The 18,230-nt window shown below is 43.7% G+C and overlaps 1 protein-coding gene across 4 annotated transcripts in view; it reads left to right on the forward strand.

The window, feature by feature from the left end:
• RUNX1 (RUNX family transcription factor 1) overlaps positions 1-12,650 on the forward strand; it is a 248,976-nt gene extending 236,326 nt beyond the window's left edge. For all 4 annotated transcript variants that reach the window (XM_032470586.1, XM_032470719.1, XM_032470541.1 and 1 more), the window contains 2 exons: positions 2,111-2,272; positions 7,673-12,650. In XM_032470586.1, the coding sequence (XP_032326477.1) occupies positions 2,111-2,272; positions 7,673-8,148 (638 nt within the window). In that variant the 3' untranslated portion in view covers positions 8,149-12,650. The remainder of the gene's footprint in view (positions 1-2,110; positions 2,273-7,672) is intronic.
• Positions 12,651-18,230: the final 5,580 nt, after the last annotated feature.

Genomic DNA, 18,230 nt, shown 5'->3' on the forward strand with positions numbered 1-18,230 from the left:
CGAGGTGGAAACTGATCAGAGTGGGGCCGCTGGGTTTTTAGTGCTGTCCCTCCTCGAGCACTGAAAGGCTGAGTTGTGGTGTGAAGTAAGAAGATGTTGAATTTAAAACCCTGCTTTAAAAAAAAAAATCACAGAACCTGGACTTTAATCATAAAGATCCTTTTACCAAAGCATATTTTTAAAAGGCTGTGAAACATTATGCAACGTTTGCACAGTTTAATTATGAGTTTAGAAAAGACTAGCACAACTTTTTTCACTCCAGTAAAACATGACACAGCATGAATCACAGCCTAATACTTTATGCTTACTGTGGTTTTAGACGTGGGGTTAGGGGTGCTGGGCTGTCTGCACAGCAAGGCATGAATTACTGTACCGCAATTCACACCCAGAGGGCTTTACGACAATTATAAAAGCTCTTTTGTTCGCCTTTTAAATGATTAAAATATTTGAGTACTATAGATTCACTTAGTAAATATTCCTATCCAGGACACATGCATGACTTAGAGAAAATATCTGAATATATAATTTTATTTTCATTTGGAAGTGAAATACTTGTAGCAAATATGAGAATACAGAACAACCTGCTATTGCGACTTGCTCTCAGTTACTGGAGACACTGTTAGCTGTGAGATCAGGCGGGGGCCTCCGGGTGTAGTTGAACACTTATTTTCTAGAATGGCCAGCTCTTTATTCCTTGCTATCCCCTCAAATTCTCTAAAATTCAGAATGAAATGAAGACCTTTCTTTACTACTAGATTTCAGAGATTCTCCAGGCTTTTCAAAATTCAAAAGTCAGTTATTTTAAAGGGAAGAAAGAAACAGGTGAGTATGAGAGAAAGGGGGAGAGGGCTGTCAGGAGAGGAGTCGGAAGGAAGACTTGGATTCCAAATGTCTGATTCTGTCATCCGCTGTGGCCAAAGGGATGAAAGATGAGGCAGAATTTAACTGCTGGAAGTGAAAAGCCCTCAGAGGGAGCAGATGTGGACGCTGTATAACGAGTAGGAGTAACTCATTTCTTTATGTCACGACACACACGAAACTCCAACCTGGCATTTCCCTAGGGAACTTTGCTCTTTCTGTATTTACTCCGGGCATCATGAAGCCCGAGCTATGAAGACCCTTGGGAGTTAGTGTAGTTTGCTGTGACCTTTGTCCCCAAAGGTGGGACACAAAGAGAAAACTAATGTTTAATCCTAAGATAGAAATAAATGTAAAGCTATCTTGTGGTGGGACAGTGTTCAATTTAAATTTTCTTACACATTTTGCCTAAGAATAGAGAGGATTTTTTTTCCTCCTCCTTTTCATCTGTAAACAGTATGATGCTTTTGAAAATTAAGATTCTCATGAATACTGGAGTCAAATTTACAAAATCCTTTTTACCTAAATCTTCTAAAGTCAGATTTTTGTCTCTTCTCTATCCCAGGCCTCTTTTAACGGCAATCTATAAAATACGTGCCTAACATTCTGCCCTTTAAAAGTTGCAGACTTGAGGTCTTGAAAAAAATGCAAGACACTTCTGTTAGTCTGGGCTGACAGAGCCAACCCTGCACTGTCGGGTTTATGAACTAGTCATCGGGCCTCATGGCCAGTTTCCCAGCCAGACCTTTTCAGTTATCCTTGAGAGAGAGTTCACCTGAACAGAAAACATTTAAAAGCCGTGGAATATTTTTGCCAAAGGTACAAAAAAAATACCAAAACCCCTGCGTTCTTTTTCGCTTACCATGCACAGAGATAGGCGATCACCTGATAACAGTAACTGTAATCGCTGGTAAAGCTGAAACTGGGCAGTCAGTACAGGCTGTGGTCAACAGTTTGAACATTAGCACGTCCACCTGGAAAACAGTCAGCTCCTCTCATCGTTATGAGCGTGAGCAAATAAAAGCTCTGGAAGGAACAGTTACCAGAGGAACATGAACATGAATCAAACATAAACTGTATTTCAGCATCGTTTTGGGGGGAAATCATCAAACAAAAGCTAACCCTTCGACTTAAGTAGACTTATTATACACTGGCAAACAGAATGAAGGTAACTAGTTTTTTTATTAAAGGACTTTATTTTTAAAAATCCTGTCCCATTCTATGTACAACTGACCTCCCTGACTCTCTGCAGATACCAGGCAGATCCAGCCATCCCCTCCGTGGTCCTATGATCAGTCCTACCAGTACCTGGGGTCTATCGCCTCTCCCTCTGTACACCCGGCAACACCCATCTCGCCTGGACGCGCCAGCGGCATGACAACCCTCTCTGCAGAGCTTTCCAGTCGACTCTCAAGTAAGCTGCTTGAAAACGCAGTCTTTGAAGTCCAGCTGCAGTGGCAGGTTCTCAAGACTAGAGATGCAGGAAGGGGGTGGCAGTCATTTTTAATTGGAATCAATACGGTTTAAAGATGAGGTTGTCTGTCTCTTAAGTCCCATGTGCTGATTTTCCGTGATACTCAGAGGCAGAGATTATGGATGTGGAGGTAGAAGTGGCTCAGGAAAAGTGGATTCCTTGGGCATTTTGGGGACACTCATATTTGGCAGGCAAGAGTGGCAGCCGAAGGGTCAACAACATAAAGACCAAAGCAGTCAGCCTCTAGATCTCAGAGGGGGCAGGTCCATCCTGGGCTGGTGAGCTTTCACGGGTCATGCGAACTGTGCACTGGGGTACACGTGGAACGCAAAGCACATCTACCCCAGTGGGACAATTCCAACCACAAGCTGCTTCTCCCAGGTCAGAGGAACAGTGTGGAAAGCTCAGGTGTCGTGGTTGGCATAACTGCTGTTAATATGAGCTCATTAAATATTAGTCATTTAACCTATGAGACCTCTGGGCTTGGCACCTACCTTTGCTCATGGGTAGGGAAATCGGAGTTACAGAGAAAAATTCCTTTGTTGAAAGCAAAAGAAGCAACTCCTTGTTTGGGGCTTTGAAATTGGAGCTGGACCAAACTGTGAAAATACTTCAGAGAACTTCAGCATTAGGAAGGCTGTGAACACACTTCTTGTGTGTTGGGGGTAGGGCAGCTGTTTTTGCTTTTCAGCTCTCGGGATCAGATTATAGCAGAGCAGATCAGCGGCAGGCAAAGGGGCAAAGTTGTCGTGTCTGCCATTTTCAGTGCTGTGTGATGTGTTTTTGCGGACGACTGTGATTACCTGAGATTTCACCACATGCTTTAGCTTCTTCACAGAATACCTCTCAGCTTCTCAACAACAGGACCACTGACATTTGGGGCCAGATAATTCTTTGTTGTGGGAGACAGTCCTGTGTACTGGAGGGTCTTCATCAGCATCTCTGGCCTCTAGATGCCAGTAGCATCCCCCAACCTGGCCATGACAACCAAACACCATCAGACATTGCCAAACGTCCTAAGGGCCATCACTGCCCCCCAGGTGGGAACTGCCTTCAAGTACTCTTGGGCCTTGTACTCAAATAGGAAAGCCAACTTAGTTGCCCCATTTCCACATTATTTTCAGCCATTAATGCCAAGAATTTCACAGCACGTGCTGGGCTGCAGAGTTAAGGGACTTGCATAGGAATTACGAAGTCAGTTCAGCTTGTGGTCTTAGAAGCTCTGTTCCCTCAGGACTGGTCTGATTCCAGAGGCACTTGTCAGCATCTACTGATTCTTCTTCTTGGTGGCACTGCTCTGCCCACTGGCGATGGTCTGCATCTGAAGCAATTACTGTTTTCCTTGGAAATGTCCCTGCTGTGGGTCTGTCCCTTAGAATTTATGACGTAAGTCTTTTGACTTTGTCAGCACTCAAGATCATTGGCTCCTTATTGTCCAAACACCCTAGGGGCCAGCTGCTCCAACTGACCAATCAGATGGAAGGGTGACTTCTTTTTTAAAAAGAATGAGGAACGAGTGCACTCCCAAGTCCTGTCTCACGGTTATGCTTCTGAACAACCCGGACATCAGTTAGCCCAGGAGTGAGGGAAGGGTGTTTTACAGCAGCAGTGTGCGAAGGAGATAAAAACCACATCCCATTTCAGCACCCAGGCATGACCTGCGCTGTATTGGAGGAGGACCCGGGGAAATTCCAGAGCAGCTCTCACCAGTGGCAGAGAACAGCACGGGAGACTGCTCTTCACCTGGGCAGAGCTCCCTGAGAAATCAAGCCTGGAGCCAGGCCTGAAACGTGTTGTCAGCCGCCTGGGGGCAGGAGGGGGTTGGGATACTTAAAAGAAAAGTGGTGGTGACACCAGCCGCCAGCTCTGAGAGCCCGCCAGAGCTCTGAGCCTGCTTCTCCTTCAGTCCCGCCCCCAAGCCCGTGTGCTGCCCCCTCCCCGCCCTCTCCCCAGCTGGGCTTCCTTCTGCAGGAGGGACCTGTCCTCAGTCTCTCTCCCTTTCCTTTGCAGACAGATTCCACACCTTGTCTGAAAAGAGCTGTCATCTGAAGGTTTTCTTTTCTTTCTTTCTTCCCCCTCTTTTTTTTTTTTAAATAATGTTTAGCTGCCAACCTGGGCAACAGACAGCATGCATTAATCTGAGTCATGCAAAAGATCCTTTTAAGGCAGCCATTATCTGCTCAGGCTGTTTAATCCTTTGGGGGCAGCGGGAGGGGCCCGGAGTGGGGCTGCTTTCATCCCTGTCAGGCTGCAGAATGGAGACCTGAGCTGTCACGGCAAATATTTAGCCCCATCGGTGGGGCACCATTTCCAACTAAAATACCTGAACCACCTAATCCCCAGACTTCCTACTCTTTAAAAGCTCCCTGTGACTATCAGGGGTCCCCACCTCTGCCTTCACTGCTATTGGATAAGGGGGCACCAGGCCAGCTGAAGGACCAAGCAGCTCCGGCCGGTGGCTGAACTGTGCACAACCGGTGGGGCCTGGGAGGGGTGTCAGACTGGACGTAAAAATGAAAACAAGTATTTGACTAGGTCATTTGAATCTGAGCCTATCTAGTGGGGCGAAGTTATTTCATTATCAGAACATGTGTAGAAAGCATAATTTGACCAGATGGCTGGTCTCCTGTGGTGTGACACTGGTACCATGCAGACAGAAGCAGCAGTACAGGGAGCATCCACGATCGCGCAGATATTCTGCCCACAAGTCAAAGAACTATTTCCCCTGCCAGCTGAGACCGTAACTTCATTCCATTACTTACGTCCATGACAGGCAGGCTCACTCGGGATTCCAGTAACTGGCTGCCATCACCAGGCTACCACGCTGTAGTTGGAACAGACGGGCAGAGCGTGTCCAGACACCGTCATGAAATGACATGACCTTTCGTTCATTTTCCAGTGCATTCACCTTTCTGTCTTAGGGAAAATGAAGCAAGAGAATACTGGGTGGAGTCACTTATTTGTGACCGGAGTATCACGTCAGAGGACAACAAAGTGACTGTATCTGCCTAACGCTTTTCCTCCTGCCTCGGCTTCTCCCTGGACTACAGACACCTAACTGGGAAAATAGAGTAAAGCTTCCTGTGAAGCCTCAGGCATGTCACAGCCCTCTGTGGGAGCAAAAACAAGTGACACAGGGCTTGCTCACAGATGGCCCCAGAGGGCAGAGACAAACCCTGTGGAATGAGGTGCGGCCCGGCTGCAGGATGAGCTGGAGAGTGGCCGTGGAAGGGCAGCCCCAGAACCACTGTCAGCTCACAGCTTTTCCCTGCCCACATGTCTGACTTGCTTTGAAAAGATTAACAGGAGTGTCTGTTTCAAAGTCAGACTCCTGGTTTCCTCGTTAGTGGAGAGATTTGTTGCAGACTTCGGTTGTTTCTATAAACTTTAATTACCTCTCTGATGAGGAGTATATAACCCCCCATCCCATGCACCCCAAACTGACAGAGGAGTTCACTTGGAGGGAGGGAGGGCTGGGGAAGGAGAGGGAGAGAAGAGAGGGGGGATAGGGAAAGAACAAGAACACCAGCTCTCCCTGCTGGAATAATAGGCTTGAAATATGAGGAAGTTGATCAACAGCTGATGCCTTCCAAAAACAGATTAATCCACCTCGGTAGCTTTCCTTTCAGAGGAAGCATTCGGCTCCGTCAAGTTTCTCTCTGGGCCTAAATACAACAGGACACAGGACACATGCCATCCTGAGCTTGGAGTTACTTTGCATGTTGATTTGAGAGCTTATAAATTTTAAAACATTTAATTCTTGCCTCTGCTCTGTTTTGCTGCTGTCTTCTGGGTTTGCTGACAGTCCTGGCAGCCTACAGTCCTGGCCCGCTCACTTAATAATTCTGAGGAACAGAAACTACCCCGGATACCATCCTACATCCACAGGGGTGGCTCTCAGCAGGGGGCGCTTTGGCCCCCTCACCCCTACTCCCAGGACATTTGGAAGGTCTGGAGACATTGCTGGTGGTCACAATGGGGGCAGTGGGGGCACTACTGACATCTGATGGGCAGAGACAAAGGATGCTGCCAAACATCCTACAGTGCACAGGACAGCCCCCCACCGCCCCAACAAACCTGGCCCCAAATGTCAACAGTGCCACTGTTGGGAAACTCTGATCTACAAGACACAGGAAACCCTTCCTGGCACCCACAACCCCTAATAGTACCCAAGGACAGCCTGTGGTTAAGAAAAATGCAGAAAGATGCAATGAAGGACAGCCAAAGCCAGGCTGTGAAATGTACATGCATAATCCTAACAAAATGAGTTTTACAGACAACCTTTGCCATACCTGGTAAAACTTCAACATGTGCAGAAATGGAGCACATAAATCACAGTCCTGCAGCCGTTCCTGTTAACAAGCCAGGGCCACACGTACTAGAGAATATCACATGAATTGAAGCTGTACTGTTTCTAAAAATGTGGAACTAGTCTGAAGGTAGATGTGGGGGAGAAAAAGTGATGTGGTGTTCAATGACACCCACTTACAATCACTACTATGGCATGCGTTAGGTTCAGTCACAGGAAACTGCCAATTTTTAACTGTCAGGCCTATAGAACCGGCAATTTCTTATGTATGACTCAACCTAAATACTATATAAAATGTATTATAATGTTACTATATATTAATATTGTTATGACAATATTATCTATAAATATCCTATTAACATTAATCTATTGATGCATCCATTATATTAATAATTCTTCTAAGGTTATATTATTTTATGTTATATATTATTATATTACATCGTTGATCAGATTTATATTAATATATATATATTAGTATATTGATTATATAGAGTCCACAAACTTTTTTCTGCAAAGGGCCAGATACTAAATATTATATGGCTTGGCCCTACAGTCTTTTCTGTGACCACTCAACTCTGCACCGGTGACTCAAAAGCAGCCACAGATAATAACGTTGAAACACAAGTGAGGCTCCTTCCAACAAAACTTCATGCACAGGCACTGAAATTTAAATCGCATATAATTTTCACACCAAGAAATATTCTTTCGATTTTTTTTCAACCATTTGTTTAAGTAAAACTCATTCTTAGCTTGTAGGCCACACAAAAACTGGTAGCAGGTGGGTTTGCCAGTCTCAGGGTTACACCAATGTTACAACTACATCGTAGGTTACGTCAAGCCTGCGTTACAGGACATTGCCTCATATGCCACATTACATCACATGAGGTCATTCACTCCCGTCTATTACCGCGTCATCACGCCAGCTCCCGGGGCAGCAGCATTCTGGGTAATCCTGCCGTGGGCGGGGTGGCGGGGGAGAGGGCGTGGCCTCCCCAATTCCCGTCTCACCGTATTTTCTCACCCGCCTGCAGCCGCGTCCGACCTGACGGCCTTCGGCGACCCGCGCCAATTCCCCGCGCTGCCCTCCATCTCAGACCCACGCATGCACTACCCCGGCGCCTTCACCTACTCCCCGACGCCCGTCACGTCGGGCATCGGCATCGGCATGTCGGCCATGAGCTCGGCCACGCGCTACCACACGTACCTGCCGCCGCCCTACCCCGGCTCGTCGCAGGCGCAGGGCGGCCCATTCCAGGCCAGCTCGCCGTCCTACCACCTGTACTACGGCGCGTCGGCCGGCTCCTACCAGTTCTCCATGGTGGGCGGCGAGCGCTCGCCGCCGCGCATCCTTCCGCCCTGCACCAACGCCTCCACCGGCTCGGCGCTGCTCAACCCCAGCCTCCCGAACCAGAGCGACGTAGTGGAGGCCGAGGGCAGCCACAGCAACTCCCCCACCAACATGGCGCCCGCCGCGCGACTCGAGGAGGCCGTGTGGCGGCCCTACTGAGGCTGCGCATGCGCCCGCCGGCTGCTCGATCGCCTGGCCCGGGGGCAGGACGTCGACCCGGAAGCGCCTCCTTCCGGACCCGGCGTGTGCTCTAGAGGGGCCCGCGTGGGTCCGACCGCCGGCGGGCCTGGAGCGCGCGCCCCCGTGAACTGTGATCCGCGCTCTGGCTCCGGGCCGCGGCCTCGGGCCGCCTGCGCTTCTCAAGTCGTGCGGCTTCGCGCAGCCGCTGTGGGCCCATCTCAGATCTGTCAAACCTGGCGCAACTTGAGAGTGTCCGCCTCACCACCACGTGGACACGCTGTAAGGCAAACAGGAAGATTCCCAGAGGGAAACTGTGAATGCTTCTGATTTAGCAATGCTGTGAATAAAAGAAAGATTTTATACCCTTGACTTCACTTTTTAACCAAGTTGTTTATTCCAAAGAGTATGGAATTTTTGTGGGGTTTTTTTTGAGGGGAGGAATGCAACTCATCCTGTTTAGCATCTAATTCATATTTTTAATTTTCTTTTCCAGCACCTTATAAATTGCAAAATGCGTATTTGCATTTGGGGTGGTTTTTATTTTTTATATATATAAATTTAAGCTTGCTTCTTTCTTGCTTTGACAAATGAAAGAAATATGATTCTTTTTTCTCTAAGTTTTATTTAACTTTTCTTTTGGACTTTTGTTTTGTTTGAGAAACAGCTACAGCTTTGGGTCATTTTCAACTACTGTATTCCCACAAGGAGTCCCTAGATATTTATGTATCTTGGTGTTTAGACACTTACTTATGTGTTGATACTTTTTTTATTATTTAAATGTACTTATATTAAGAAGAAAAATATCAAGTACTACATTTTTTTGTTTTGTTTTTGATAGTAGCCAAAGTTCATTGTATCACATTGAAGAAGGTTGGGAAAAAAAGGATGGGTAATGTGATCACTCGGTTATCTAAATATTGTTTACATTAAACTCCCTTTATTATTAATCAAACGAGTTGGTAGCTAATGCAGCAATGTTTCAGTAGGCTTTTTAGATACTGAGGGTCACTCCAAAGATCTGAAGTATGGAATTTTCTGCCAAGCTCAACAAAGGGGCTCATATCTGACTCCCTGCCTTCAAAGGAAGTCAGATCTGGTTCCAGAGGTTTCGGGCAAATGCCAATGATTGCACCCCTGGAGAGGATTTATTTTTTGCCTAGGGGTTTGCTCACTCCATGGCCTGTTGATAATGTCAGACATGCTTTGTAACAGACGGAATCCAAAGTTAGCTATGTGGAGGAGCGGTATCCACATGGGAACCGAATGAATGAATTTAGGGGTTCCTTAACTGCTCAGTTCTAGGGTGGGAAGGAGATCGTCTGAATCCAGAGTTCAGACGTTTTATTTCCAAGAAAATATTCCTCTTTGATGCATTACCTGTGCATTGATGCAAAACAAAACTTGTGACTGCCCCCCAAGGCTGGGAGTGGAAATGACTAGACTGCATGCCTTTGACAGCTGAAGGTCTCCAACTCAGTTTTCATAGGGTGGGCCCAGAAGCAGGCCTGAACAAGCCAAATCCCCTCTGTGTGCCTCAGTGGAGTCACATGGGAGAGCATCGTCCCACCTGTGCAGGCCCCATCCCACGCTGCTCGTTCACCGCCTAACTTTGCGTGACTCTCACCAGGCTGAGACCCTACCCTACAGGGTGTGTGCACTTTTACCCATGCCTCTGCGTGACGGGAAGGGTTCGAGTCAGTGCTGCCTATGGCTACAATTCAAACATATCCAATGTCACTGTAAATTTTATGGCACTATTTTTATTGGAGGATTTGGTCTGAATGCAGTTGTTGTATAGCTCATAAATACTAACTGCTGATTGTGACATGTGTGCTCAAAATGATCTGGTTGTTATTTAATGTACCTCTTAAATTAGTTGAAACGATTTCAGGTCAACTCTAAAGAGTATTTGAAAGCAGGACTTCAGAACAGTGTTTGATTTTTATTTTATAAATTTAAGGATTCAAATTAGAAAGATCTTTGGCTGCAGGCAGCAAAACAGCTGGTCTTATTTAAAACAACTTGTTTTTGAGTTTTCTTATATATATATATATATATTGATTATTTGTTTTACACAGATGCAGTAGCACTTTGGTAAGAGTTAGAGTAAAGCAATTTGTGTTGGCAGTCAGGTTGTTCTTACCTAGAAAAGAGCTAAAGCAGATCTTGGAGAAACTCAGAATATATTTATTTTCATTTCAGACATAATTCTCTCTCCACAATTCAATTTCATATTTTATTCTATATTACCTTTTTACAGCAAAATTACCCTTAAATGGCACTAAATTTAAAATTTTTTTACATCTGAATAGGACCATTAGCCCATTTACCCCAAATTGAACTTAAATGTTCTTTTCAGCATGTTGTCTTATCTAACATGACAAAATGTTGGTTAAAAAAAAAATGAAGGGGAAAAAAATATGTATTTTTCAGTTCAATTCTGGTACCTGAGGCTATCCGAAGTCAAACTCAGCCAAATGCCCAAGGGAAATCAGATCATCTCTCACACTGAATCTTCACTCTCAAAGCGTGTCTGAGGAGGGCTTGTCATTTTGTTGCAGACCCTATGGGTTTGGCCATCCAGAGTTTCGCAGACCCTTACCAGCATATACAGTATTTAATCTTTCCAAAAAAAAAAAAAAAAAGTCAAACCCTGGTAGTTTTGGAGATAGGTCTCATACTTAATGCGTTTTTTTCCTGAGGAATTCCATTCTATTGCCTTCAGGTAAATTAAGTGGTCCTTTTATCAAGTACATCCTTAAGCCAATAATGGAATAACTGGATGTATCTGGGAACATTGGTCCAGAAGAAGAAAGATTAAATAAGCCATCTCTACTGCTTGTTCATGCCCTTATTTATAATTTCAACATAGACACAGATTTCAGTTATTTTCTCTAAAAATACTTAATTTCTCTTCCTCTCTGATCCCTAGTATCTCCCTCTTTCTCTCTTCCCCTTCCTCCTCCAAAAGCTCACCTCTCCCCTCCTCCATTCTCCAGCTTTGTGTAAGGAGACAGCACACCCCACCCCCACCCCAACACCAGGCAAGGAACAGGAGGAGCTGCACTGTTCCTCCCTTTACAGTAAAGGAACTTAGTGAGTCAGCCTTTCTCCCGCGTATGGGTTTCTTCCTGCAGAACTTTGCCAGCCATTTTGGATCTGCTTGCTTTCCAAGTGCAGCAATAGAAGTCTTCCTGGGCAAATTATAATCAGTGAGTTAACAGACAGCCCTTCTGCTACCTAGGATTTCTAGGCAGATAAACAGAAATGCTCTGATTAGAAAGGAAATGAATGGTTTTGCTCAAATGTCCTGCAATTTAGGATTGCAGATTTCTGTCTTGAAATACCTGTTTCCTTGGGACATTCCGTCCTGGTGAGTTTTATTTTTGGAGGTTTTTGTTTTCTGAGGGGGATGACATGTTTGGGGTCTTTTATTGGTTTAACAATAATCTCAGAAAACATTTTTTACATCTGAACAAAATGCCTTTTTGTTTACTTGCAGTATACAGTTTTTTGGGGTTTTCTGTTTGTCTGTTTGTTTGTTTGGAGTTTTCCCCTCCCTTTTAGCCAGATCAGTATTGATGAGGCTGATCATTTGGCATTTTTTTTTTCTTCCAGAAGAGTTGCATCAACAAAGTTAATTGTATTTATGTATGTAAATAGATTTTAAGCTTCATTATAAAATATTGTTAATACCTGTAATAATTTTTTTTCAATTTTTTTGTGTGTTTCTAAGGACTTTTTCTTATGTTTGCTAAATACCATAGACAAAAAATGCTTCTTTCTACTCTGTTTATTTTAGACTTAAAAATGAGCTACTTTTTATTCACTTTTGTAAAGAGCTAATAGCATGGTTCCAATTTTTTTTAAGGAAGTTCACTTTTTGTTCTGGGGAAATGAGTATGCAAAAAATAAAGAACTGTTGGTTATTTGTGCTATTCTGGATGTATAAAAATTAATGGAAAAAAAAACAATAAACTTCCAAATTGAAATGACAGTATAACACATCTATTGAAAAGTAACCACGGGAAATGCCGTCCTGCTTGGCTAGGCCCCACCTCATGTCTGTTTGTGTAGCAGTTACTGCACCTGTTCACAAAGCATCCTGGAAGTTTGTGTGTGGTTTCTTTCTCCCTGGTACTGACAGCCATAGAGAACACTTTCTGCAAGGGAACTGTCAATGTCAAGTTTTAAACCAGATACATTATGAGAGAACACCCAAGAAGCCCCTCTCCAAGGTGTTTCTAGCTAGCACAGGAGAGCAGACACCCATCGTGCATGGTCCGCTGCACGTAGCCGGCGTGGCCGCCCCCCGCCGGGAGCACCTGCCGGGAGCGCCCACTGCGCCCAGCCTGTGCAGGGCAGCTGGACTGCTGCTGCCCAGGAACCATTGGAGCCTTACTTTCTTTGTACCACAGTTTCTTCTGTAAATCCAATATTATAAGTAGCGAATGGCAAATAAACAGTTTGGCAAGTACGTACACAGTATCACATTGGTTTGTCTTTCTCTGAGATGGAGGGCTGGGAAGCCGAGTGAAGCCCCCTGCGACAGACAGGAAAATGCCTTCAACAGGCAGCCGCTCTCGGGCTCGCAGCCTGCAAGCTGCAGTCTGCGCCTCCGCCTCCCAGCGCCTCCTGCTCCTGACGGCATCGTGGCCTCGGTCCAGCCCAGGCTCCCCGGGTTGCTTCTTTGGGTATGAAGGAACACTGAAGCATCTTTAATGACTGTTTTTTAAAAAAGAAAAAAGAAAAACAAAATTGCTTAGGATCTGCAGACACAAGGTGGAAAGGGGGTACGTTCAACCTGAGGCCAGCCCCCCTTACCTGCCTCCATTTCTGTAAATTACAGAGTCAGCCTTGAGTAGTGATGGGGAGGTGTTTATAAAGTCTTCCCTGACCACCACCCCTGTGCAAAGGAGCAGTAGTATTTCAGTCTCAAGGCTGTGTTATCCACAGTACCTCCCAGACAAGGACTCCACCTAAATCTCCTTTCCAGTTCTCGCCACTGCCACCTCATGGTCTTAAATAATCTGCAAGATCACCACAACGAATGTCAGGAACCAAAGCAAGCGGGATCAAAAGAAATGACTGATGTAGGAAGTAACGGCTAATGAGCAGAGGCAGGAAATGGGTGGAAGGATTAGTCATATACGTTCAGAAAAGGAGCCTCATGGAGCCTCTAAAAGCATGTACTCAGGAGCCAGACTGCCTGGGTTTGAGCTCCAGCTCAGTCTTGCATGAGGGAACAAGTCAAACCAGTGGCCTACTGTTTCTCACCCATAAAATAGAAATAATACCGCTTTAAGTTATGAAATTTAAATAAGTTAACACATATCCAACACTTCAAAAACTGCTTGGCACACAATATATGCTCAATAACTGTTAAATACATACACAAAGTGATACTGCACATTATTAAAAATATAAACAATACCAAAAAGTTAAAATGCCTCCCATTTCGCTCAATCAATACTTTTCCATTACTATTCACTGTTTTGTGTTCATCAGTCCAGACTTTTTCTATACCCATAGTCTATGCCACATTTCATCTACACCCATGCAAAAAGGTACCATATGGTACATATTGCATGGCTCTCTCACTTAATATACAGTGAGCCCCCTTCCACATCAGCCCGCTTAGATCTCCTTCATCATTTTTAATGACTGCGCTGCACAGAATTTTATGGTTGCCTTAGTAATGGATTCCCTTGGACATGGGACTGCCTGGGAAAAAGACCACCATCTCCCAGCCTCCTTTGCAGCTTGGTGTCCCACGTGACAAATTTCTGGTCAATGTTATCTAAATCGAGGTGGGATGCGGCAGCTCCCAGAAAACCTCCCTAAAGGAAAGCTGGTGTGCATACCTCGCCCCTTCCTCTTCATCCCTTCCCCAGCCCTGCTGCCTAGAATGAGGAGGTGATGATTAGAGGGAGCGAGCCACATCCCAAGAAGGGCAGATGGCGTTGGAATGAGCCTAGTCCGATGACTTTGTGGAGCCCTCATCCCCTCCCTGGGCTGCCTGCGCCTGGATTCATCTACATGAAAGAACACTAAACATTTATCTCTCACTTAAGCCACTCATCTACGGGGTTTTCAGTCATTGCGGACAAACTTAATCCTAATGACACACACATGGTGGTTTCTGCGGGGTCACATCCTGCAGAAGCACTGATCACAGGAAGAAATGCTTTCTCTTCTCCCAAACTCTGGTTCCTTCCAGGTTATTAAGGGCCTTTCAGAGTGTTCAGGGATACAAAGTCGTGAGGAAGTGAGAGGGAGTAGCAGGGTACCTTCAGAACCTACCATGATGAACAGCTGGGTGTCCTCACAGACAGTCCATCCCTAACTCTGCCCTGAGGTTTGTGACCACTCCGAATGCCCAGGTCAGCTCGCCAGAAGTCACTGTGCCTGTAATCCATTTGCCTGGTAGTTTTTACCTTAAAATTCAATCTAGCCTCAAAGGTTTTTGCATTCTTTTCCATGTCCGATCCTCACTTGCCATCCTAGTTTTTAAACTGTTAAATTTGTCTAAGGGCAATTTTAACTTTTTTTTAATCTTTGGCAAGCAGTCATCAAATTTGCAGCATTTTATGCATAATTAAAAAATGTAGTGTTCTTTTTTTCCTTATGAATAAATGAGGGACTTTTTAAAAATCTATTTTTACATATAGTTGCTAACATTTGTAAATTTCAAACTCCCAAATTTATCCCCTCCCACCCTCTTTCCCTGGTAACCATAACATTGTTTACTAAGTCTGAGAGTCTGTTTCTGTTTTGTTGATGAGTTCATAGTGTCCTTTTTTTTTTTATAGGTTCCACATAGGAGTGATATCATATGGTATTTTTCTTTCTCTTTCTGGCTTACTTCACTTAGAATGACAATCTCTAGGTCCATCCATGTTGCTGCAAATGGTATTATTTTATTCTTTTTTATGGCAGAGTAGTATTCCATTGTATAAATATACCACAACTTCTTTATCCAGTCATCTGTCGATGGACATTTAGGTTGCTTCCATGTCTTAGCTATTGTATATAGTGCTGCTGTGAACACTGGAGTGCGTGTATCTTTTCATATTAGAGTTCCCTCCAGATACATACCCAGAAGTGGGACTACTAGATCATATGGTAAGTCTATTTTCAGTTTTTTGAAGAATCTCCGTACTGTTTTTGATAATGGTTGCACCAAACTACATTCCCACCAGCAGTGTTGGAGGGTTCCCTTTTCTCCACACCCTCTCCAGCATTTATTGTTTGTGGACTTTTGAATGGTGGCCATTCTGACTGGTGTGAGGTGATACCTCATTGTAGTTTTGATTTGCATTTCTCTGTGCAGAGAGATTTGCATTTCTTTATTAGTGATATTCATATGTCTATTGGCCATTACTATGTCTTCACTGGAGAAATGCTTGTTTAGGTCTTCTGCCCATTTTTGGATTGGGTTGTTTGTTTTTTTGTTATTAGGTTGTTTGAGCTGTTTATATATTCTAGAAATTAAGCCTTTGTTGGTCACATCATTTGCAAATATTTTCTCCCATTCCATAGGTTGTCATTTTGTTTTGCTTCTGGTTTCCTTTGCTTTGCAAAAGCTTATGAGTTTAATTAGGTCCCATTTGTTAATTTTTGCTCTTATTTCCATTGCCTGGGTAGACTGCCCTAGGACAACATTGCTAAGATTTATGTCAGAGAATATTTTGCCTATGTTTTCTTCTAGGAGATTTATTGTGTCTTGTCTTATATTTAAATCTTTAAGCCATTTTGAGTTTATTTTTGTGTATGGAGTGAGGGAGTGTTCTAACTTCATTGATTTACATGCTGCTATCCAATTTTCCCAACACCATTTGCTGAAGAGACTGTCTTTTCTCCACTGTATATTCTTGCCTCCTTTGTCAAAGATTAATTGGCCACAGGTCTGTGGATTTTAAATGAGGGACTTTTTAGCCAGTTTTTCTAAAGATCATTTTCTCAAATGTTAAACAACGTTGGTTTTTATTTTTTAATTTAGTTTTATTCAGTTATGTTGCTTTGTTTCGTTAAAAGCTTCCAAACTGATGCAAAACTTTCAAAGAGGTGAATTTGAAGAGAACTGGCCATGAGATGATTGATCATTAGGCAGGCTTTCTGTGGACTGGCTTTGGGTGATATGATTGCCTTCTTCCACATAACACATTTCCAGAATCTGTGCTCAAATGACTTGAAACCCCCAAGCCCCAGCTTCCACTCAGATAAGGTATAGATAAGAATGTCCATTTAACCATTTTGAACAAGAAATATGTTTGGCCAAAAAACAAAAAGGAAGAGAACAGAACATATCGAAGGGGCTGAGAAGTGACTACAATGCTCACAGTTCACAGTCGGGAGTATAAATTAGTTTAACCACTTTGGAAACTAATTTTTCTTTACTCTCAAAAACCTGAACACCAACTTACCCAAAGTTCCAACATTTCTACGACTAGAAAAATACTCCGTAAATTCTCTTCCTATGTACCAGGAGATGTGCACAAATGCTAACAGCAGCACTGACTCTGGTAGCAAAAACTGGAAATGACCCAAATGTGCACTGCAAAAGAATGGAAGAATAAGTTGTGTTTTATTCTTACAATGGAATAGTATTTGGATATGGAAATGAAGGCACTACCGTTGCATGTAACAAGATAAATTATAGGGGGAAAACAAAAGAATATATAGGGCATAAGTCTTTTTATAAAAGATTCAAAAGCAGGCAAAACTCAATAATTATTTTTTAGACACTCATACAGAGGTCTTATAAGAAAATTGGGGAATGAGTAACACAAAATTCAAGATACCTAGTTACATTTGGTGAGTGAGCGGAGGGACACTTAGGAGATTCTGGGATGTAGTTATGTTCTGTTTCTTAGCTTAGGTGGTGAATATGCATATTTGTTTTATTATTTTTTATAAAATTTGGTTCAAGTAGACACCAAATGAGATCAAGATTCACTTTTGGATCAACAGAGTGTGCTCCAGTCTGAGGTCCCAATGGATTCCAAAATCCAAACTGTCATATGACAAATACATACCTGTGGTCACCATGGGAAACAGGTAAAAGAATATATGACTGCTGTTGGAACCACAAATCAGATCTCCCATTCCAGTGCCTGTGATTCGTATATGCAAGGTGAGGGGAATCTATTTCTTCTCAAGGATGGATCATCTGGGTCAGGGGAAGAGAAAACACCAACGTGCTGTTGAGACTGAAAGTAGCCATGAGTGTAAGTTACATAGTTATCTGACTTCTTTTGAATGTCTCCTGACAAGCAGCATCCTCAAAGCCCTGCCAATGGCTCTGGAGTTACTTATGAGCCCTCTCTATTTGCTCCATGAAACAGAGGAAATAGGCGTGTTGTCCACAGATTAACTCTCCAGATGTGGTTAATGATTTCAATACCAAAGAAGGCATACATACATGTGGGTGGCACTGAGAGGTAGGAGATAGTTGGAGACCCTTCATCAAAGTAAAAGAAGGTGGCAACAACCACAAATTTAATTTGGAAACAAAACATTCTTTCTTTTGATTTCAACTGTCTCTTTCTTTCTTCATAAATACCTCATGTCTGTGTAATGATTGGTTCAAGCTCCACTTAAAAAAACAAGCCCTTAGCAAGGTTTCAATTCATTGGTTAACAAGGAGGGAAGAAAGCTTGCTTGGTACTGTAAAAAGTTTGATGTAATTTCCCTCCCCCTGGCCTCTTTTTGTCTAACCTGCAAACTCCTGCAGTCCTAAGACTCTGCTTGGATTTTCTCCCAGTGTTTGAATACATAAATATAGGCCTGCAAGTGCACTGCCCTGTTTATGAGCCTTTTAAAGATCAAAGAGTCATTTTCAGCTCTTGGGCTTGTCACTTTAAAACATTCTATACTTTACCATTTAACGGGTAGTTCTTTCAGAATGTCCATTATGCTCTTCCCATCTTAACACCGAGTCCTACAGTTTGTGTAAAGAAGTGACTTTAATGGAGGATTCAACGCTATTTCCAACATGTTAAAAGGCCCAGCGCCTCCCTTTAATGGAGCTGAATTTTAAAGGGTGCAGGTCTGAGTCT

Source organism: Camelus ferus, chromosome 1, assembly GCF_009834535.1.
Source record: "Camelus ferus isolate YT-003-E chromosome 1, BCGSAC_Cfer_1.0, whole genome shotgun sequence".
Taxonomy (NCBI): domain Eukaryota; kingdom Metazoa; phylum Chordata; class Mammalia; order Artiodactyla; family Camelidae; genus Camelus; species Camelus ferus.